The sequence below is a fragment of the Martes martes genome (assembly GCF_963455335.1).
Source record: "Martes martes genome assembly, chromosome: 11".
In the NCBI taxonomy this organism is placed as follows: domain Eukaryota; kingdom Metazoa; phylum Chordata; class Mammalia; order Carnivora; family Mustelidae; genus Martes; species Martes martes.
The window spans coordinates 1,733,724-1,755,649 of NC_137899.1; the positions used below are offsets into that span (position 1 = coordinate 1,733,724).

Consider the following 21,926-nt stretch of genomic DNA (forward strand, 5'->3'; position numbering starts at 1 on the left):
GCGCTCCCTCCCACGAGGCCTCGTTGCACTCCTGTCCCTTGGAGCCCACCATGCTGCTTCCTGGACAGCATGCTTTAGTGTCTTCCGTAATAACATAACTTCTGCCCCCTGGGGGGAGAGTGGAAAACACAGGAAGACGGCATCGGAGGGCCTGGCCCGGCCACCGCATGTCTCCTTTGGTCTGACGTGGTGCGTTGTGTGCCTCTGACCGTGGCGGCGAGTCCTAGAGCTGGGGAAGGCGTGCGTGGTACCCCTTGGACACCCCCACATGACCGCTCGTACAGAGCTGCCTGCAGCGGGCAGTGTCCCCGGGTGCCGCAGGGACTCACGCTGGCCTGTGTGCCCCAGCTGGGGGGTGACCTCCCCGCCTGGGCCTGCCGCCTGATTTCGACATCCACACACTTCTCATCCCATAAAGTCTACTCGAGGGTCAGGTCTGGAGCTTGGGGTCAGACCCTGGCCGTTCCCCGGATGCTGCTGGCGGTCGTCTGGGCCTCTGGGCAGCGAGCAGGCACGAGCTCCTGACCGGGTCAGGGGGATACAGAGCAGATTGGAGGTCTCAGTTCAGGTCCCATGGGGGCCGCTGTGGGTGGGGAGGGACAAGGGATGGCATGGGCACACCGTGAGATGCCCGGGGGCCGGGGAGCTGGGGGTTCTGGCCTGGAGCAGCCCTGCCCACCTGGGGCCATGCTCGGGGATCGTGGTCCCGTGCTCCCGCCTCCCCAGGCTCCCCTGCATGGGCGAGCTCACGGGTGTGGATGAGGGCCCAGCCCCACACCCATGACGTGTCTGTTGCAGGTCGGTGGCCGAGGCCACGGAGGTGGATCTGAACATGCGTGTGGGGCTGCACACTGGCCGGGTACTCTGTGGGGTCCTCGGCCTGCGCAAGTGGCAGTATGACGTGTGGTCCAATGACGTGACCCTGGCCAATGTCATGGAGGCCGCCGGCCTGCCCGGGTGAGTCGGGGCGAGGTGGTGCACTCTGGGCCGGAGGGGCCTGCACGGGGCCCCCGGATCCCTGGGCTCCACGGGAAGCCGGCGGGGATGGAGAGGAGGCCCGGTGGTCGGACCACCCCGTGCTGTCGCTTCCCTCTGCTCTGTGCTTCCCCGGGGAAGGCTGGGTGCATTTCCACGTGGTCCGTGCCATGCTCCTCTGTTCTCGTCTTCCTTCAGACAGTCCCCAGAGCCAAGGCCAGGTGCTCCCGGGTGGCCAGGAGTGGAATGGGGCCGCAGGAGAAGGGCTCCGGGATGCTCAGCGCTGAGCGTCAGCGGCGCTCGCCCCCGTGGTGGCCTGTGTGGTGCGTCTGTTACATGTGCGCCTGCAGGGATGCCCCCGGCTCTGTCCCTTCCATCCCCCACTGCCCGCCCCCTGCCTGCCCCAGAGGCCGGGCGTCCCTGGGATGCTTCCTTCCCTTTCCCTCCTGGACGGCCCGTGGGGGACGTGGCTGAGACAGGCAGCATCTGTCCCGACACTGACGCCTTTCAAGGTGGGCTCAGAGATCGTGCCACTGTCCTCTGTGGGCCTGGCTGTCTCTGGGCACCTGACCTCTGGACACTCACAACCACCGACAGACCTGTCCCTCCCACACGCCGTCTGTCCTCCTCCACCCGTCCATTCTGCAAACACCCACCGTCTGCCACTGGGCATCCAGAGAACGTGGCCAGACTCCGATGGGTGGATGGACAGACGGACGGATGGAAGGATGGAATTCATCACCCTGTGACTCCCCACTCCCGGTTTCGTGCTGGGATCCCTGCAGCTTGGTTCCTGGGCTCTCCTCGAGGCTCGATTCCCTGAGCAGTCTGCCTGGAGGGACCAAGGCCAGGCTGGGGCGCAACGGAAGGTCTCACACACCCCGCCGTGTGGCCTCGTACTGCCATGACTTCCCCAAACTCGTGTGCCGGGTGCACGGGCCAGGCTGCCACAGAGCAGAGGACCTGGGTCCTGAGCAAACTCTGCCTGCTCCAGGGGTCCCGGGGAGCCACGGCGGGCATCACCTGCAGCCCCCACCCCCCCCAGCTCCAGACCTGCGTCCCCTTCCCCTGCCAGCTGGGACTGTCACACGCATAGCTGGGCCTCCAGTCCCACAGGACTGAGAGGCAGTGGACGTGGGGCCTCTCTTCCCCGTCTGTCCAGGGAAGGGGCTCCCGGGGTTGACTGTCCAGGCCGCGCCTCGGCTGGAACCCGCGGTGGCATCCGTTCCCACCGTGTGCTTACACCCGAGACCCCTGCTCCGTCCCCGAGCCTGGAACGCTGTCTGCTGACAGTTCTGTGACTCCGCGGCTGGGCGCGCCTCCCATGCCCGTTGCGGGTGGAGGACGCTGAGCGCAGGAGCAGACGCCTGTGCACCTCCTTGCAGATGTCCTCGGTGCTGGGTGTCCCCTTGCAGTTCAGGGCCAGGCTGGCAGTGACCGTGTCCCAGAGCCCGGAGGCTGGTGGCAGGGGCTCTTGTGCTCCGGTGCCCGGTTTTCCCTGCGGGAAATGGAGGGGACACAGTGGTGTGGGGACTCTGGGCTCGCAGGAGCTGCTTTGCTCGCTGTGGGCCGTGGCTTTGGGCCCCGAGGTCCCCATGCTCAGGTGTCTGGGAGGAGCCAGAGCTGCGGGGTCCCGGGGGCCACTGTGGCTCTCGGGCTTGTGGCTGAGTTCAGGAGATGCCGGCTGAGGGTTTCTCCTTCGGTCACCCGGAAACACACTGGGGTGAGCACGAGGGCCGTCCCACCTCGTGCGGGGGAGGGGCAGCGTGGTATCCTCTCCCCTCCCCCACTGCCTCCCTTCTGCCTCCTGCTCCTGCTGATGCTGGGCCCCTCCGCTGCCCGTACAGGCTCCGAGCCCCCCCCCAACACCCCCCTTGCTGGGCCCTCCCCTCTTCTTCCCAGGTGACCCGTGCTGCCCGGTGACCCGGGGAGCGCCCCTCCCGGTCCTGCCTGTGGGGAGGGACGTGGCCGCCGCCGCCGCAGGCCCCGGGCACGGCTGTGCTGCTGTTTTGCAGGAAGGTCCACATCACGAAGACGACCCTGGCTTGCTTGAACGGGGACTATGAGGTGGAGCCGGGGCACGGGCACGAGAGGAACAGTTTCCTGAAGGCTCACAACATCGAGACCTTCTTCATCGTGCCGTCGCACCGGCGGAAGGTGGGCTCCGGGACCCGCTCGCCTGGGCCTGGGCCGGCGCGAGCTCCCGGACCCCCAGTCGGGGCCCAGGGTCTGCTCAGGCACTCAGCCGTCCTGCATCCTCCCTCTCCCCTCATCTCCCTGGGCCCTTATCCCGCTCTTGCAAAACAGGTCGGGGATGGGGGTGCACCGAGCAGAGGGGTGTGGGCACACAGGGGGCCTGTGACCGTCGTGTGGGGCACTCGAGGTCGCTGTGTGTAAGGAAACCGACCTGGACATGATGGGGGGGGGGCTGGCTAGTCCCTCCAGAGTTCAGGGTAGTGATGGAGGGCACAGGGGAGGGGCTCAGGGCACAGATGGCCTCAGTACTCCTTCAGGACATAAGCAGGTGGGATAGGAGGGAGAGCTTCAAGCTTTGCTCTCCTGTGTCCATGGATCAGGGCTGTGCTATCCCTTGTGCCCTGGGGACCGTGGCTGTGGGGGGCTCCGGGCCAGGACAGGCTGGGCTCAGTGAGCTCACTCCGGAGGAAGGGGAAGGAGCGTATGGCAGGTGTTGGCGGTGTGGAGGAGGGCCGGGTGAGGCGTTGGTGCTGGGCCCTAGGATGGCAGGAGTCACCCATGTGGGTGTGGAGGGTGGGTCTGAGGGGCAGGGAACCCGGAGGTGAGTGGGTGGTGGTCCTCAGCCGGCTGCTGGCCCGGCCTGTGACGTCCGGCTTCCGGGGTCCCCCCGCGGCCTGGCCCCAAACCTTCCCACAGCTCCACTGGAGGACCGAGGCCTTGCTCTGGTTTTCAGAGGCCCTGGGTGTAGCCGAGAGCCGTGTGCCGTGGGCCCGGCTGGCCGGTTCCATCCGCTTCTGTTTGTCCTTGAGCACACGGTCCCCGTGTGACCTCCCTGTCCCCATCAGGTTCCCGCTCCCAGTCGGGGGGCACGGGGCACAGCGTGGGTCTGCTGACCGGTGTCTGCGTGCCGGCTGCCGGCACAGATATTTCCAGGGCTGATCCTGTCCGACATCAAGCCCGCCAAGAGGATGAAGTTCAAGACCGTGTGTTACCTGCTGGTGCAGCTCATGCACTGTCGGAAGATGTTCAAGGCGGAGATCCCCTTCTCCAACGTCATGACCTGCGAGGACGACGACAAGGTAGGGGGGCCTCCCGCCCCTGTGGGGACCTCCCCGCCCAGGGCCGCCTGGCCCCATGTACTTTCCAAAGTGTAAATGCTGTTCAAAGCCAGGCTGCTTGTGTTTTCCTAGAAAAATCTTTCTATCGTCTTGCTTTTTTTTTTTTTTTTTTTTTTTTGCAATTTGGCCTTCCATGTGTCTGTGGGTAAACGCGTACGTGGACCCCAAGCAGCTGTCCCTGAGGTCATCCATGCTGGTCAGATGCTCTGCCGTGAGGTCTGGAGCCTTGGAGAGGGCCTGTGAGCCCGGGCACCATCGGGCAGGCTTGTCTCCGGCCGCCCCCACCGCCGGGTCTTCTGCTGTGCACCTGCTCCCTCTCTTCGTGTTCAGAGTCGCCCAGTCCATGGAAGGTGGCCTCCCCTGGGGGTGCCTGCCTCGTGGCCTGGGTGCCAGGATTTTCCCCCTTTCCTCTCGGGTTGGTCATAGCCGTCTCTGGTCTTCTGCTGGGTTTGGGGGGCCAGTGCTGCTCCGTGTGGGTCCCAGGGTCCACTTCATCTATGTGGGTCTTGTGTCTCAAGGGGCAGAGACCCTCGTCACCTGGGGCAGGGGTTGCATCCCAGGAGTCCGGGAGAAGCCTGGAGTGCCGCCCCTTTCCCTTTTGCGTCCTCGGGTCCTGGGCCCCCCAGCCCAGTGTGGCTCCGGCCGTGACCCATGTCCGTTTCCCGAGACCGCGCCGCTCTCCACCTGCTCCTGTTTTCCCTGCCGTCCCGGATTTTGTGCGGTGACATGAAATTCCATCCCTGGGGGTGGAATTCTGGGGTTTTTCAGGAAGAAGCGAGATTCTGCCTCACACTCCTGGGGGTTCTTGCCGCATCGGTTTTTTGTGGTTTTGACTGTGAGCTCACATTTGCGAGAATTTTGCTGGAAATTCTTGAAGAGCTGCGCTGACGTGGGTTCTATCGAGATTGGCCTTCCCCTCGGCCGGGTACCCAGGGGCCTCGTGCTCGGTGGATTTTGGAAGTCCAGGCGGGCAGACGTGTGCAGATGTGTTCCTGGGGGTCTCCTTGGTGCAGACCCGGGTCTAAGAGTGTCCCCCATGCGAGGGCTCCCCTCATTGGTGTTTGTGATGGGGCCACTGGAGGTGGGCCGTCTTAGAGCTTTGACCTCACTGCCTGCCCTGCTCTCGCCCTGTGTCGCTGTGGCTGGCTCGTGAGGGATGACGGGCTCTCCAAGCTCCCCGGGTCTCAGATGGCAGTGGTACATCAGCCACCTGCCCAACCTGGGTTCCCACATCTGGATGTCCTCTAGTGACTTCCCTTTCTTACCAGCTTCCTGTGCATTTGAAAGTGTGTGTGCATGCATGCACATGTGTGCGTGCACGTGTACGAGTGTACATACTTGGGCGTACGCACATGCACACATCTGTGTGCATACATCATGTGTGCACACGAGTGTGCACGCCTGCACGTGTGTATGAATTCTGCACACGCACGCACGTGTGAGTGTGCATGCGTATGTCCATGCAAGTGTGTGCTGATGTGGACACTGATGTATGCATGAGTGTGCACATGTGAGCACATGTGAGTGTGCTCACGTGCACATGCATGTATCAGTGTGCACACACGAGTGCATGCACACACATGTGTGTGTGCATGCATGAGTGTGCATGGAAGTGTCCACAGGAGTGTGTGCATGTATGAGTGTGCACACACATGAGTGTGCATGCACTCACACGTGTGCCTGCGTGTATGGGTGTGTGCATGCATGAGTGCACACGTGCATGCATGCATGCACGCACATGTGCCTGTGTGATGAGTGCGTGAATGCATGTGTGTACATGTATGAATGCCTGTACACGAGTGTGCACGCACACAAGCATGTGTGAGTGTGCATGCATGAGTGTGTGCAAGTGTCCACATGAATGTGTGTATGTATGTATGTATGAGTGTGCATGCACATGTGTGCCTGTGTGTGGGTGTGTGCATGTGTGCGAGCATGAGGGTGCACGTGTGCCTGCACGCACGTGTGCCTGTGTATGCATGTGGTGTGTGTGTATGTGTGTGCACATGTGATTGTGTGTGTGCACACGTGTGCCCGAGTGGATATGTGCATGCATGTATGCGTGTGCATGTATGAGTGCACACGTCTGTGCACACACGTGTGCCTGAGTGTATGGGTGTGTGTGCATGCATGCACATGTGTGTGTGCAGCTCCTTCCCTCTGTGTTGTCTGCAGTTGCTGCTGGATTCCTCGCCCCCCCCCCCACCATCCTGCTCCTCCTGCCCCTCCTGGGAGCACAGAGCCATGCCGGGTTTCCTCCCGTCTCCTGCATCCTGATCCTAGCCCAGCCCCTGACACCCCGAACCTCTGAGTGCGGGATGCCTCCCAGGTCAGGCTCCGCCCAACTCGAGACTCTGCTCCTTCATCTCCGTGTGCTCCAGCCTCCCTCCTTGGGGGACACCTGCTGCCTCGTGCTCTACTGGGTGCCTCATGCACTGTGCAGGTGCGCACCCTTGCCATCACCCCTGTCACCATGCCCGGTGCCCCAGGGTCCAAGGCCGAGCCCCCCGACCGTCCTGTGGCTTCAGGGCTCCCCATCGGCACGCAGCTCCCTGAGCTGAGAGGGTCTCTGCACCCCTGGCGAGCTGCCTGCCAGTGCGTGGGACTCCTGAACCCCAGGCTTCACCCCACATCTGGTCCCTCCCCACCAGCCAGCACTCCCAGCCTCCGTGGCCCGGGCGGTTCCCCTGCTAGGGAGATAGAGGCACAGCCAGGTAGCGGGCTGGGGGCCTGCAGCTTCCCCTCATCGCCATCTCCTCGTGAGGACTGAAGATAAGCCCCACCGGGCAGGATAGCAGTGTCTACACTGTGGGAGGCCCCCCCATGGTTGGGACAGGGCAGTGACAAGGCTGGTGGTCTGGACAGGGCAGAGAGGCGCAGAGGCAGGGCCGGCCCGCCAGTGAGGGCACCTGGGGAGGTGACCGTCTAGTGATCTGAGGGACAGGCCTTTCTGCCTGCAGACACTGTCCCCACGGCCCCCAGAGCCCACGTCCCCTTCGGGACGAGGTCTCTCACTGGCCCTGCGTCCCGCTCCTCTGCGTCCAGGCCTGACTCCCGTGCGGGCGCCCTCGCGTGTGGTCAGGGTGGGCCCCGCGGACAGCGCTGGGCTGGTCCGTCCCGCTGTGTACCGCGTGTCATGTGTGTGGATTTAATGAAAGTCGGTGGGATGACCTACACGTGGTTTGGTTGCTTGTTTTGTCACCTGCCAGTATGGCGTCACAAGCATTTCTCATGTTAATAAAAATTCTTCTGAAATACGATGTTTATGTCACTGGGGATCTCCAGCCTGAGGACAGACCGTGTGTTGATTCTCCGTCCATTGACGTTTAGGTCATTTATGATTCTTTTGTTTCCCGGGTGGCGTGAATAACTCACAGCGTTTTTCTCACGGAGCTCATGGACGTCTGTGATCACCTTGGGACATGCACGTCTGCGGGTCCCGGGTCGGCGAGAGCGATGTGCGGTCCGTGTCCACGCAGCTCCCTGCGCCCTGCCCAGCGCTGCGGGTCCACACACCTGCTCCCGCTTCTGTCTTTCCATCCTGGCCAGCAACTTTGCAAACATCGTTTCTACCATTTCGGTGGGAATTTCACAGAGATAACGTTTCAGCTCCTTGGATACTCATCCTGCTAACTTCCTCCTCCGCTCTCGGGTGTTCTCGGACGCACGGTCGAAGTCGTGACTGGCTCCTTCTCCACCTCGTACTAACTGTTACCAGCGGGAGAGGCACTCTTTCCTTCTGGCTTTGCAGACTGTCACTGTGACGCTTTTGGTCAGAAGCAACCACCCACGTGAGCAGATGTTTGCACTTCTGAAAATGAGTGGATGTGGAATTTCAGAAACCGTGTTCAGTAGCTACCGGGATGGCCTGTCCGGCGGTTTTCTCCCTGACTCGCACAGTGACGGGGCACAGGACCCTCCGGCGTCTCCGGGATGCTGAGTAGCTGCTCTCGCTGTCTGAGCCGCACAGTCAGGAAACCTGAGCTGTCCAGCCAGCCTGTGCTCATCTGCTCTCTGCCCGGGACAGCGCCGGCTGTCCTCTCTGCCGACATAGTCACGCGTGGGCCCTTCTCTTGTGGCTTCTAGTTGTTGCTGGAGCGGATGCTGTGAGCCCTGTGGCCACCAGCAGCCCCGGGCAGGTCTGCGTCCGTCACTCCCGGACGGGTCAGCCCAGGGCACAGTGGCCGCCAGCCGCTCACCACCTGGCACCCCGGCTCAGGCAGGAGCTCCCTGACTGTGGTCGTGTCTCAGGCCAGGTCTGCCATCTGGTGACAGCGTGCACGGCGCTGGGAAAGCCAGGCCGAGTGTGGCATCCTTCCTTCTCAGGCCTCAGCAAGGACTGTTGAGCATGGGTGTGGGGTCTCTCAGTGCCCTCCGTGCCCCTCCCCTCCTGTGTGTCTGGCCCGTTCCAACAAGAGGTTCTGCTCCTCTCACTGAGGGAACTTTGCAGCTGCTTCACCAAGGCCTTGGGCGCCCAGGCCTGGCTCCGCCCCTCCTGCGCCCCGTCCTGGGTGGGGAAGCCCGCCCGTTCCCAGGGTGACTGTCATTTCTAGAAAGTCACCTGTGAAGTGATATCTTTAGGTCAGGGTCTGGAGTCCTGGGGCATTTCTGCAGCGGGAGGGTCGACCACACCGGGGAGAGCAGGGAGGGAGGGAGACAGGATGGGAGGGAGCAGCCACATGCTGACCGCACCCCAGAGGGGCCAGTGTCGGGCAGGGCCGTGCATCACCGTGTGCCGTCCCCAGCTTGTGCATCGTGGGTGGGAGGTGCTTTCACTCGTCTCTGTTGCTCACCTGCCTCAGGGACCAGCGTGTCTAAGCCAAGCCCCAGGGAGTGCACTCCTGCCCAGCCCCACCCAGATGAGGCCATCACTGGGCACCCAAGGATGCCACTTCACACACAGGTGTGCTCAGAAGTCTTGCTAGCCAGCAGTGGGCTTCGTGGCATCAAAGAAAACCCCAGTCATGGCGGCTTGAATGAAAGAGAGATTAGCTTTCTTAGGTTAAAATATCCCTGGAGAGCCGCAAGATGGGGCTAATGTGGCGGCTTCACAATCATCTTGAGCTAGACCTCTCCTGTGATACTATTCTGGCTTGCCTACTGCCGCCTCATGGCCCAGAACAGATGCTGGGGCTCCAGTCATGGCATCCATGTTCCAGCTGGCGGAAAGGAAGGGGGGCAGGTGAGTACATTTCAGCCCCCAAGCCAGCTTTCCTAGCCTGCCCAGGCCTGCTCCTCCGTGTCCCCACAAGCCCTGCCTGTGACCAGAGCCAGTCACGTCTCCTGCCCGGGGTCAGTGAGCTGAGCAGTGGCCGTCAGCCTCCCAGGGGCCCACCCCGCAGCCTGGCCCTTCTTCCTGGCTTCCCAGGAGGAGCTTACAGTTCTCGGCGTGTCGGCCTTGCCTGGGTCTCCGCGTGGACTGGGCCTTCTGTCGACCCGCCTGCTGTCGCCACTGAGGATAGGGAGAGCCCGCTCGAGGACTTGGTCTGGGCCAGCGTGTTTCCAGCGCCCCCGAAGCATGAATGTCTTAGGTCCTGTGAGAGCGCCCCTCCGGGGCCACCTTTATTCTCCTGTGTCCCACCAGGAAGTTCGAACACAGAGAGGTTAAGAGCTCACTCACGGTTGCACAGCGCCTGGTTTTCAGGTCTGCACTGGAGCCGCCGGCCTTTCCTTTCACAGGTGCAGAAAGACTCGGGCAGCCGAGTCCCGCAGCAAAATGAGCAACGGTTTTCTCTTAACCTTGAGTTTGAATTGTTTTCCGAGGAAATACATGTTTGTTGTGGAATGTTGAGAAAAATATGGAAAAGAGGGAGACCGTGATCCTACCCCCGGGAGGTGGCCGCAGCTCCCATCCGTCCCATCCGAGAGGCCGCAGGTCAGGGTGCGGCAGAGCCTCTTGTCTCCCTGCCTGGGGTCCCCTGCGTGCCCAGGACAGCGCGGCCCCCCCGAAATCAGCCCTGCCCTCGTTGGCCTCTGCAGACCTGGGGCCGGCAGGTGCACACCGGCTCCTCCCGGAACAACTAACACCGACGTGGAGATCCAGGGGCCGTGGTGCCCGCCGGCCTTTCCCTGCACGCTGTCACGGGAGGTGGCGGGGTGTGGGCATTTTTATTGTGCACAAATGCGTTAGGTCCGGGGAGGGGGGCACATTCACGGGAGCCCACCGGGGGTTCGCCGGCTCCACGGGCCCCGCGCACAGGCGGGTCTTCCTGCGTTTGTTCTCGGGCCCCAGGGAGCCCGGGGCCGAGGAACGGGAAGGAGCACGTCCACAGGCTGGGGTTCGCGTGGGAGCAACACGCACGCTGCCCGCAGAACGCCGGCGGCTTCCAAGCAGGGACTGCGGGAGGCGCCTCAAGGTCCATACCTGTTCAACGTTTCCACAGCTTCCCGGGGGTGGGGTGACCCGCCACCCTGACCGCATGCGCGCCAGGCAGTGTGCCCAGAGAGGCCTGGGGCCCCGGCGGCCTCCCCCGGGGTCGCAGCTCACCCAGCGTCCGCACGGACCCAAACGACGGCATGGGCTTTGGTGACTGGTGTGTGTGGCTCTGGTCGCGTCATCTTGGCGACCACGCCCCAGATCCAGAACATTTCCTTCACGGTCCCCCTTGTGCTGGGGTCACACCACCGTCCTCCCCAAAGCTCTCCGCCCCGTGACTCACACTTGAGAGTGTCGTATACACCCTGTGACCTTGGCTCTTTCTTCAGACTCAGCACAAAGCCCGGGGGTCCGTCCAGGCCGTTCCCAACTCAGCAGCTGCCCCCTGGCCGTGGCCGGACGTGTTCCACGGTGGGGAGGGACCGCCGCTGGCGTGGCCTGTTGAAGGACCTTTTGGTTGTTTCCAACTTGGACTGTTGCAAATAAAGTAGCAGTAACCGTTCACGTTCAGAGTTTCATGCGCACATAACCGCGTATTTGCTGGGGAGATGCCCAGCTGTGCCGCCGCTGGGTCTTCGTTATTTGTTTTATTTTATTTTTTTTTAAGAAACCGCCAAACGTTGGAGGCATGATTGCCCCGTTTCACGTTCCCGGCAGCCACGTGTGAGAGATGTGGCTTCTCTCACCAGCCCATGGCGCCGGCACTGTTTCCAGAACGTTTTGGCCGTCCCAACAGGTGTGTAGTGACGCCTCGGGATTTTACTTGGCATGTCCCTGGTGGTTAATCATGCTGACCATCGTTTCCAAGTCCTTATTCTCTGTCCGCATAGTTTTCTCTTCTGTTTTTGGGAAAATGTCTGCCTGGCTTTCTAATTCGAGTGATTTCTTGGTGCTGTGGAATTCCGAGAGTTCTTGATGAATTCTCCGATTCTCCCATTGCTCGCGTGGTTTGTACGTGTCTCCTCCCAGCCTGTGGTTTGTCTTTCGCAGGACAGATGTTTTAAATTGTGAGGATGTCCAGTCTACCGATGTTTTTCCTTATGAACGGTGTTTGTGTTTGGTGTTGTAGGAGCTCTCTACGTAGCCCAAACCCTGAAGATTTTCACGTTTCTTCCAAGAGTTGATACTTACCTGTTTTATAGATAAACCTATGGTGCATTTTGAGTTCATCTTTTATAAGGTGCAAGGTCTGGGTCAAGATTTACTTCTTTGCGTGTGGACGTCCATTTGGTCGTCCAAAAGACTACCCCTTCTGCCATTGAACTGCTGTTGCGTTTTTGTCCAGAATCATTGCCCATACTTGTGTGAGGCTGTTTCTGGGCTGTCTCATGTGTTCCCGTCCTCCACCAGCAGCGAACTCTCCTGATCAGAGGAGCTATGCAGTAAGTCTAACATTGGGTTGAGTGATTTTAAGAAAAATGTCTTCTAATCCATGAGCACACGTATCCCTCCGTGCACTGAGATCTTTGATTTCTTTCATGAGTGTCACTGATACTGATGAAAGTATGTGATTGAAAATGATGAAGATGATGAGAAAACTGATCACGTTTTCAGCATACGAGTTGTGTATGTGTTTTGTTAGAATCGTATCTAGTCCTTCATTTTCCCCGTGATTATAAATGGCGCTGGATTTTAACTTTGGTCGTCACATGCTGATTGTTAGTTTAAGAAATATCTTTGTTTATTTATTTGTTTATTTTTAGAGAGAGAGAGCGTGTGTGGGACCGGGGAAGGGGCAGATGGAGGGAGAGAACCTCACTGCACTGAGCGTGGAGTCTGATGTGGGCCTCGATCCTGCGACCCCGAGATCATGACCTGAGCGAAAACCAAGTCAGACGCCCAACTGACTGAGCCACCCCAGCGCTCCAATAAATAGCCTTTTTATGTTTATCTTGCATCCGATGACCTTGTGGAATTCATTTGTCCTAGGACGTTTCCTCCCCTTGGAATTTTCTATGTAGACCATCATGTCATCTGCAAACAGGGCCAGTTTGGGTTCTTTCTTTCTAGTATTTGCCTTTTATTTCCTTTTCTTGCCCTATTGCAGTGGCTGGGTCTCTAGTGCTGCTGAACGTCAGGGGGAAAGCGTTCCATCTTTCACCAGCGTGTAGGACGTTACTGTCGGTACTGCGTAGGTCTCCATCCGGTTGGGGAATTTCCCTCCCTCCCTAGTTGTCTGATCGTGTTTATCAAGAATGAGTATTGGATTTTGTCAAGTGCTTTTTCTGTATCAATTGACGCGCCATGGGATTTTTTATCTGGTGGTTAATAGGGTGTTACCGTGGTGTAGGCTTTGGTGTATGGATGTGTAAGCAGGCTTGCGTCTCTGGGAATGGTCATGGCATATGCCGCTGTTCATACACTACTGAATTCTGTTTGCTGACGTTTTGCGGACAATACTGAAAGACATGGCCCGTACTCTTCCTTTTTTTGTAATGTCTTGGTCTGATCTTGGTATCAGGATAACACTGAATTTATAAAGTACGTTGGAAGGTGTTACCTTTTCTGTTTTCCAGAAGACATTGTATAGAATTGCTGTTAATTCTTATTTAGATGTCTGGTAGAACTCTCCAGTGAAAACCTCTGGGCCTGGAGATTGAGTGTTCAGGAGTTTTCTGGTTAGGAATTGAATTTCTTTAGTAATTACTGGACTAACCTTATACTCTTCAGTGTCGGGTGAGGTGTGGTCGTGTGTTTCGAGTAGTTCATTGATCCGAGTCGTCAAACCAGCGCGTGTCACTGTTCACAGTAATTCCTCCTTGTCTTTCCGACATCTGCGCGGCCTGTAGTCGAATCACATTTCATTCCCACGTTTGTGAGCACCGTACTCTTTCTTTCTTTGTCACATGGCTAGACATGCATCCATCTTATTGACATTTTTGAGGGACCAACCTCTGTTTCATTGCTCTGCTGTGTCCCGTCTCCATGCACATGGGGTGCCACGTGAGCGTCATGTGTCCCCATTTGCAGACGCAGGGGTCCCGGTGGGGATGACAGGCTCGGTGACCTGGGATCTCAGCGCCAGCAGGTGGGGGAACCCAGATCGCGTCCCAGCCCCGAGCCCGGCCCCCCAGCCTGCAGCGGGTGAGCCCACGGGCAGGAGGGCGCTTTCTCCGCAGCAGATGGGGTGACGTTCTTTCCTTCCTCCGTGGCCGCAGCGGAGGGCGTTGAGAACCGCATCGGAGAAACTCAGAAACCGCTCGTCCTTCTCCGCCAACGTCGTGCACACGGCGCCGGGCACGCGGGTCAACAGGTACATCGGCCGCCTCCTGGAGGCGCGCCAGATGGAGCTGGAGATGGCGGACCTGGACTTCTTCACCCTGAAGTACAAGCAGCCGGAGCGCGAGCGCAAGGTAGGCGGCCGGCCTGGGGTGTGTGCGGGGAGCGGGCCCCGGCTGCGGCCCCTGCGCTTGTCCTGCGGACTCGGGGTGGCCCCCGCGTGACTCGGGCCGCCGCTGACGGCCGGGCGCGGTGTCTCTTAGTACCACCAGCTGCAGGACGACTACTTCACCTGTGCCGTGGTGCTCGCGCTCGTCCTGGCCGCCGTGTTCGGCCTCGTCTACCTGCTCATCATCCCGCAGTAAGTGCGGCGGGCCCCGCGGTGGGGGGAGACGGGCCGGGAGCCCCCTCTGTGTCTGCCACCGGCTCCCCCGTGCTCCCCACTCACGGGGATGGCGCCGGCCAGCTGCCCCGCTGCCCGTGTGTGTGGGGCCCTCGCTCCCGGCTTGTCCCTTGTCAGGCGAACAATTCTAAGACCCCCGCCGTTCTCGGCGTTTCCATCCTCACCACGTGTGCCCTCGACTCCAGGACTGATGTCGAGGGAGAAAAGGCACACGGGTTTCTGGGTGTGCACCCGTTTTGGACACGTGAAAACAAGAAAAAGCGGCTTCTGGAAAAGGAGGAAACTAGGAACTTCATGACATTCGGTTATCCGAAGTCAAAGTGAGCTTGGTTGGCAGTGCTTGTTTTCGGCGGCAAGACCTGCTCTCCTTCCGGACAAAGCACTTTCTTGACAAGACCTCCCTGGGGGAGTCGTTCCCCTTCGTGTTTCCAGAGTTTCCAGACAGCCCAGGAAGCTGCCCTGTCCCCAGACCCGGGAACACAGTGGCCACCTGCCGGCCCTCTGTGGGGACCCAGCTTTTTCTAGAAAAGCTGCTCCCAGATGACGCCCAAAGTGTGCCCAGCGGCCCGCGCTTTGGGAGGGAGACCCTCGTGGTGCACCCAGGCGGAGAGAAGTCAGGGAGGAGACGGGAAGGGACTTGGCGGAGAGCTCAGGGCTTGGAATCACGGGCTCTCTTGGGCACGCCACACTCGGCCCTGCCCACAGTGACCCTGTGGCTTCTGTCCTAGGAGTGTGGTCGTCCTGCTGCTGCTGGTGTTCTGCATCTGCTTCCTGGTGGCCTGTGTCCTGTACCTGCATGTCACCCGGGTCCAGGTGCGTGTGTGCGTTCATGTGTTGTGTGCGCGTGAGTCCTGTCCCCGCGTCACCCGGATTCACTGCGTGAGCCCCGTGGAATGAGGGAGGCTGGCTGGCGGGGCCGCGTCTTCTCACTTGCAGACCGGGGACGGCGGGGTCCTCACTATCCTGCGGGAGGACGGGGATGGGGGGTAGGTAGCCCCACAGTGCCCTGGGCACCCTGGCTGGGTGCGGGTCTCGTGGGCGCCGTGTGCAGACTCCCTGCCATCTTTACTTGAGTTTTTGTTTCGAATTTCACGAGTGTGACTCTGAAAAGAACTTGGCTCTTTTACCCATAAAATCACCCGTTGAATATTATGAAATGTATCTAAATGGGTTAAATAAAATTTCTCGTAACAAAGATGACTGCGAAGCCTCTGTGAAGAAAACGATAGAATGTACTTGAAGCCGATAAAAGAAGACCTAAATAAGTGTAAATTCTGGTTATTTCTGGGATGGAAGGATTTCCTAGGACAAAAATGTCACGCTGGCCAATTGTGTTCCTTTCAGCGCCATAGTCACAGCGTGGGGTACATGGTGGCAGGTGGGGTTGTTTTTAATTAAAGACCTTTGTTTTCGTTTCTTTTAACGTGGGCGGTTTGTTGACCTGGGAGAGGAAGCAGGAGCCCAGCCCAGGACTGGCGAGGAGGGGTGCTGCGCCGGGGTCCCGGCCGCTCTCAGGGTGCTCTGCACCGTCTGCCTCGTGCCTGTTCATAAACGCCTGTTTTTACAGTAACGTGTTGTGTCGTTCAGTGTTTTCCAGGATGCCTGACCATCCAGATCCGTACCGTCTTGTGTATTTTCATTGTGGTCCTCATCTACTCCGTGGCCCAAGGCTGTGTGGTGAGCATTGCGGGAGGCAGCAGGGTGAGAGGAGTGAGATGCGGAGGGCCGTCGAGGGGGTGGCTGTCTCCTGGTGAAGGGACACCGAGCTCCTTTAACACGAGCCGATGACAGAAGCTCGGCAGAGAAGCAGGACAGACTGGGACAGGAGTGCCAGGAGGGAGGTGGGGAGAGAGTTCGGGAGGGGGGGGAGGCGGAGCTACAGTAACAATAGGGGAGGAGCGGGGGCACCCAGAGGAGGCTGGTGGTCTGAGGAGGACGGCAGGGGGTCTCCAGCCCCGGCCCCGCCCACCCCACTGTGAGGAGCTTGGAAGGCAGAGTAGGAGGGAGGGTCCTAGGCCCTCTTGAGGCCCTGGGGTGGGGGAAGGGGGTGTGGGTCACGTGGGGGGGGCGGGTCACTGGGGGCAGGTCACCTGGGGGGCGGGCACCTGGTGGCGGCTGTCCCGAGCCAGGGCCTGTAGCGGGCTGGGGGTCGAGGGCGGGCTGGTCCTGAGCAGGTGTCTCTCCGCCCCTCTGTCCCCTCCAGGTGGGCTGCCTGCCCTGGGCCTGGAGCTCCAGCCCCAACGGGTCCCTGGTGGTCCTGGCGCCCGGCGGCCGGAACGCCCTGCTGCCCGCCGCACCTTGCGAGTCAGCGCCCCACGCCCTACTGTGCGGCCTCGTGGGCACCCTCCCGCTGGCCATCTTCCTGCGGGTGTCCTCGCTGCCCAAGATGATCCTGCTGTCCGTGCTCACGGCATCCTACATCCTGGTCCTGGAGCTTAGCGGGTACACCCGGGCCTCGGGGTAGGTGCGCTCCCCCAGCGGGACACGCCTGGGTGGGGTCGTGTGCGCCCACTCGGGCGCTGCCTGCTCCGGCCCGCAGGGTGGGAAGCACCTGGACTCTGCGGCTTCTCCGTGTGTCCGTCTGGGCCCCGGTCTCCCGGCGAGAGTGGCTCCAGCCTGGGTCCGTGGCAGGTGCTGGCGAGCGTGGCGTCCAGGGCCGCACAGGGCCGGGTCTGGGGTTCTCCGTGCTGACGAGCTTCTCTTCCTCGTGCCGTGCAGGGGCGGCGCGGTCTCCGGGCGCAGCTTCGAGCCGATCGTGGCCGTCCTGCTGTTCTCCTGCACGCTGGCCCTGCACGCGCGGCAGGTGGACGTCAAGCTGCGGCTGGATTACCTGTGGGCGGCACAGGCAAGACGCGCCCTCTCCGCCCCATGGGGGGCTGTGCGACAGAGGGGCCCCTCAGGAGGGGGGTAGGGCTCGTGTGGGTGGAGGAGGCGGGGCTGGGGGAAGGCTGGGCAGCTGGCGACCATCTAAAGGGCCTGCCTGACAGGCGCACGTGTGTGGCAGTGTTTCGAGCCGTGAGCTCCCCATCCCCAGAGGCATTCTGGCCCGTGGGGCTGCGGTGCAGAGTGGCCCCACCTTCGCTGGGCTGCCTGTGACAGCGGGTCTCCTCAGGGTCATGGGAGACTCCAGAAAACACCGACGCCTGCACCGCGCACCCCAGATTTAGTGGGTCTGCGGGTGGGGGAGGGCGGGAACCTCCATCATTTCCAAGCGCGCTGGCAAGTTCTGGCACCGGAGGCCCCCGGGGGCTGAGGAGTGCAGATAGGGGAGCTGTCCCTGGCCCCGGGGAGGGAGGGACGACCCCCTGAGGCTCGCTCTGCCCAGCTGCCAAGGGACCAGCACCCGGGGCACTTCTGGGCCATTCTTAGGATGCGGGGCTGGTGTCTCCGGGACCCACTCGTCACCTGCTGCGTCCTCAGCCTTTGGACAGGGAGGCCATGCGGCTTTCAGGGCCAAGTTCAAACTGTGTGTGCCACATGCAAGCTTCTTGACGCTGGGCAGGTCGCTTCTGCTCGGCTCCCCGTCTCGGCGTGGGAGGAGGCGTGCCGCAGGATGGAGGCCCGGAGAGTTAGCCCTCCAGGGTTTTCTTCTAATGTATGAAGAAACAGCTTTCCAGTGTCACGGGCACAGAATTGTGTTTGTTCTCAGGGGGGTGGGGCCTGCAGGTGGGGAGCGGCGCACGGATGCACGGGGCCCGCACCCAGCCGGCTGGGACACGGCTGAGCTGGGATGACCAGGGGTCTGAGTGGGGTCCGGGGCAGGTGGGAGCCTCCTCACCCCGGGAGCCCCGTGTGCAGCCAGGGACCTCATGGGGGGCCAGGGCACTGGGACACCTGCGGCCCGACACTGAACAGGGGAAGCCCAGAGGATTGGGGGTGAGGCAGCCCACGCCGGGGAAGGCCGTCTGCTTCATTCAGGCAGCAGTTCAAATGCTGATCCCTCCTGAGACCAGCTCAGACCCCCAGAAACGATGTTCGCAGGCCGTCTGGGCACCCCGTGGCCCAGTCCAGGTGACACGTAAACTGTTCATCCCAGGGTAGGGTACGGTCACTGTAGTCTCCCGCGTGGACGGGGTTCGCGGCGGGCCTGGCGCCGGGCAGGTGGGCTCGGGCGGCGGAGCGGGCCTCGGACCCCGCCTTGCTCAGCTCCAGGGTCGCCCCGCCTGCAGTGGCCGGTCCAATACTTCCTGGCAAAGACAGGTCCCGGCCAAGGACCTTAGGGCGGGATTCGTATCCAAGATCCCGAAGGAAGATTCTGTTACTTTGGGCAAACGAAAGAGGGAAGACACACGTGTGTGTATGCACGTGCCTGTTCCGCAGACATACGCGTATCTGCGTGTGTCTACACACACACACGTATGCTGGGGGAGGATGTGGCTTAATTACTCTGTTTTACGTGACGGCCGCCCGGGGTAGGATTCCCGCTCTACACGACTCGTTCCTGGGAAGTATGCGGTTGGGCGGTTTTTGATGTACTTACCGAGTGGGGCGGCTGTCACCGCGGGCAGTGTTAGAACACGGGGCGGCCCCAGAAAGGACCTACCCATCAGCAGTCGCTCCCTACTTCCGCCACCCCAACCCCGATCTCCTTTCTGTCCCGGTGGATGTGCTTGTTTCGGTTCTTCTGCATCCCGTGTGCTCAGTTCGTGTCGGCTCCGGGCAGTCCCCATCCCCGTGTGCCGGAGAGACCCCCGCTTCTGAGGGGCCGCCCAGCACCGACAGGCACGTACATGGGCTCCCAGGAAGGAGACCTGACTGCGGCCGTTTGCCAAAGTCTCGCTGGGTCACAGAGAACGGCCCCTTTTGTGGGCTTTGCCGAGGGACCTGGTCTTGTCTGGCTCCGGCCGGCTGTCCAGGGTGGCCGGGAGGGCTGGTGTGCAGGGATGCCCATCCCGCGGTCAGCTGGCCCCTCCGGCTTCCCGTCTGGGTTGTGACTCGCTGCTCAGAGCTGGGAGAACAGACTCAGGAGGAGCCGGAGACGGGGACGGGCTAGGGGCCTGCGAGTCTGGCCTCCAGCTCGTTCACCAGGCACCTGCTCCGAGGCTGCCCTGGCGGACCCAGGCCGAGGTGGCCTGTGCTCTCACCTGGTCCCGCAAGCGCGTTTTGGGGCATTGGCGTCCCTTGAAACGCCGGTAAGCCTGGCACTTGACCCTGCCCTGGGGTCCTGCAGCGCCTGCACCCCGGGCCACACCTGGCTCCGCCTCCAGGCGAGCTTTCCAGAGACTTCAGTGCCGGAGAGACCATCCCCGTGTCACCTTGAAGGGTCACCTACACGCAACCCACGGACGTGTTTTTCCACGGATGCGTAACGAGAAATGCCACCTCACCTTCCCGTAAACCCAGCAAAACAAGGCCGTTTCTACACTTCGCCTGTCTGCCCTCTGGGTACCTAAGCCTGTCTCGCAGGCATCACGGTGTCTCACACTGTTGTGAAATGGCCAGGCCAGAGCCGAGGGGCTGACGAATGACTGACCCTGGGTTGGCCACAAAAGCCTGCCTGCTCGGGCTTGCCTCTCTCCGTGTGGCCGTCACGGTGCTTTTGTTCCAGAACCGTGTTTTCTTTGGACTCCCCAGGAATTTTGATGGTAATAGGGCAGCGGATGTCTGTACCAGAGAATGCTTGACTCGGGGGGGTGGTTCCCATTGGTCCTGGTGCCATATTGGTGGTGCTAGGTGGAGGGCAGCCCAGCGGGGGCTTGCATGTGACATAGGAACGGTTCTACGTATTGTTGGGTTCACTTGGCCAAAATTCGGTAAGAATATTTGCATCCCTGTTCGTGAGTGGTGGTGTTCTGTAGTCTTGGAGGGCAGACAGGGCTTTGAGGTCCGAGCGAAGCGGGCCTCACAAGTGGGGACTCATGTCTTCCTTTTCGGGTGTCCGGAAGAGTCCGTAGAGTTGGTACCATTTTTTCCTCAGATGTTTGGGGCCGTGAAGCCCGTGGGCTTGGATTTATTTGTATGTATCCAGGGTGGGAAGGTTTTAACCAAAATCAGTGTTTCTAAAGGTAAAGGGCTATCAGGTTTTCCATTTCTTTCCGAGGCATCTTTGGAAATTTTTATTGTTCCTTGAACGTTGTTCATTCTGTTGTCACAAAGTTGTTTTTACTCTTCCCTCCTTACCCGTTTGCCATCTATAGGATTTGTGGTGACGTCCCCTCTTTCCTGCTGATGTAGAATTGTGTAGACTCTTTCTTTTTGATCAGCATGACCAGAAGTTCATACATTTTACTGATCTTCTCAAGAAATAGCATTTGGCTTTACCGATTTTCCTGTTATTTTTGAGTTTCCCATTTCAGTGGATTGCACTCTCATCTTTATGTTCTTTGGATGACTTTGGGTTTACTTGGCTCTTATCTTCTAGTTTCTCAAGGTGATTTGTATCTTCTCTGATTCCGGGGTTTTGTTTTCCATTTTCCTCCAAGAGCTGCTTTAATCCCATGAATTTTGACATTGTATGTCATTTCGTTTTCCTTTGATTCAGAGAACTTTCTGGTTTTGTGTGTGTGTGTGTGTGTGTGTGTGCGCGCGCATGTGTGTGCGTTTAAGGTCTCCTTTGTACCAAAAGTTACGAAGAAATACATTTTTCTTTTGAAGGTTTCCCAGCGATCTTCCTGTTTTTGACTTTCTACTTAGTTACGTTGTGATCAGAGTTTATGCCTTGTAGCCTTGAATCCTTTAAATGTCCTGAGAATTCTTATATGGTCCGTGCTCCGTTCTGTCGCCGTTGGGTGGTGGGTTTTTAAGTATCAGGCCGGCCTAGGGCGTTCCTCAGTCCCCCAGGCCCTCACAGACTTTCTGCCCATCCTGCCGGTTTTTGAGAGAATCGTGTTGAAACCTCCCGCTGTGCCTGTGCACGGAAGGCAAATGCCTTTTGAAACGAGCAGCGCTGCGGAGGGGACGGCTTGAAAACAGCGTGTTGCTTGTGTCTCTCTTGCGGTGACAGGGACAGCGCATGTCACCTACACCAGCTCTTTCTCGCCCGTACTTAGGGTTTCCAGGTTGGTAGGAAAATCTCACAAAAAGAGAATTTCAGTGGGTTTTCTCGTATTTGTTAAAAACACAGTAGCACAACTTTTTCTGCTTAATTTGTAAGAAGATGGGCACTTACCCAACACACGTCACATAAACCTTTGCATGTGGAGATGCGTTAAAAAACAGTAATTTTTTGCTCTTCCGATGGAAATAAATGTCAGTGACTTCTAGGTCATTTGAAAGACTCTGAACTTAGAACCAAAGCTTTTGATCACAAAGCAATAAACCAAGATTCTTTATTTTGCAAAGTTCAAGTGCCTTCACTTGCGTTGTTTTCTTTAAAGGAACCTCAACACTAACGATATTTGGGGGAGAGCCAAATTTTTAGTGCCGTCAGCAGATCAAACCGCTCCCTTAAAAATACGGCCTTCCTCATCATCTCACCCTGCAGAAAGCTTCTCTTGCGTCTGTCGGTGCGCGTGAGTTGAGAGGTGATGACCTGCACGCGTCCTGGGAGAGGTTCCGGCTTCCCTCCGGCACCTGCCTCTCTCCCACAGCCGCAGCCTCCCTCCTGCAGAGGCCTGCTCGTCTCCACCCAGTCTCGTAGCTTCTGGGCTCCGTCTCCCGTGCCCCCTGCCGCCCGATGGCGCGCTGCGAGGGGGACAGA

The 21,926-nt window shown here is 59.7% G+C and overlaps 1 protein-coding gene across 1 annotated transcript in view; it reads left to right on the top strand.

The window, feature by feature from the left end:
• Positions 1-21,926, top strand: part of ADCY1 (adenylate cyclase 1) — a gene marked incomplete at both ends in the record, with an annotated part of 85,847 nt that overhangs the window by 51,958 nt on the left and 11,963 nt on the right. Inside the window, 9 exons of the mRNA XM_080819098.1 lie at positions 799-957; positions 2,991-3,132; positions 4,095-4,250; positions 13,824-14,018; positions 14,148-14,245; positions 15,016-15,100; positions 15,875-15,964; positions 16,491-16,747; positions 17,006-17,132. Coding sequence (XP_080675224.1) covers positions 799-957; positions 2,991-3,132; positions 4,095-4,250; positions 13,824-14,018; positions 14,148-14,245; positions 15,016-15,100; positions 15,875-15,964; positions 16,491-16,747; positions 17,006-17,132 — 1,309 coding nt within the window. The remainder of the gene's footprint in view (positions 1-798; positions 958-2,990; positions 3,133-4,094; positions 4,251-13,823; positions 14,019-14,147; positions 14,246-15,015; positions 15,101-15,874; positions 15,965-16,490; positions 16,748-17,005; positions 17,133-21,926) is intronic.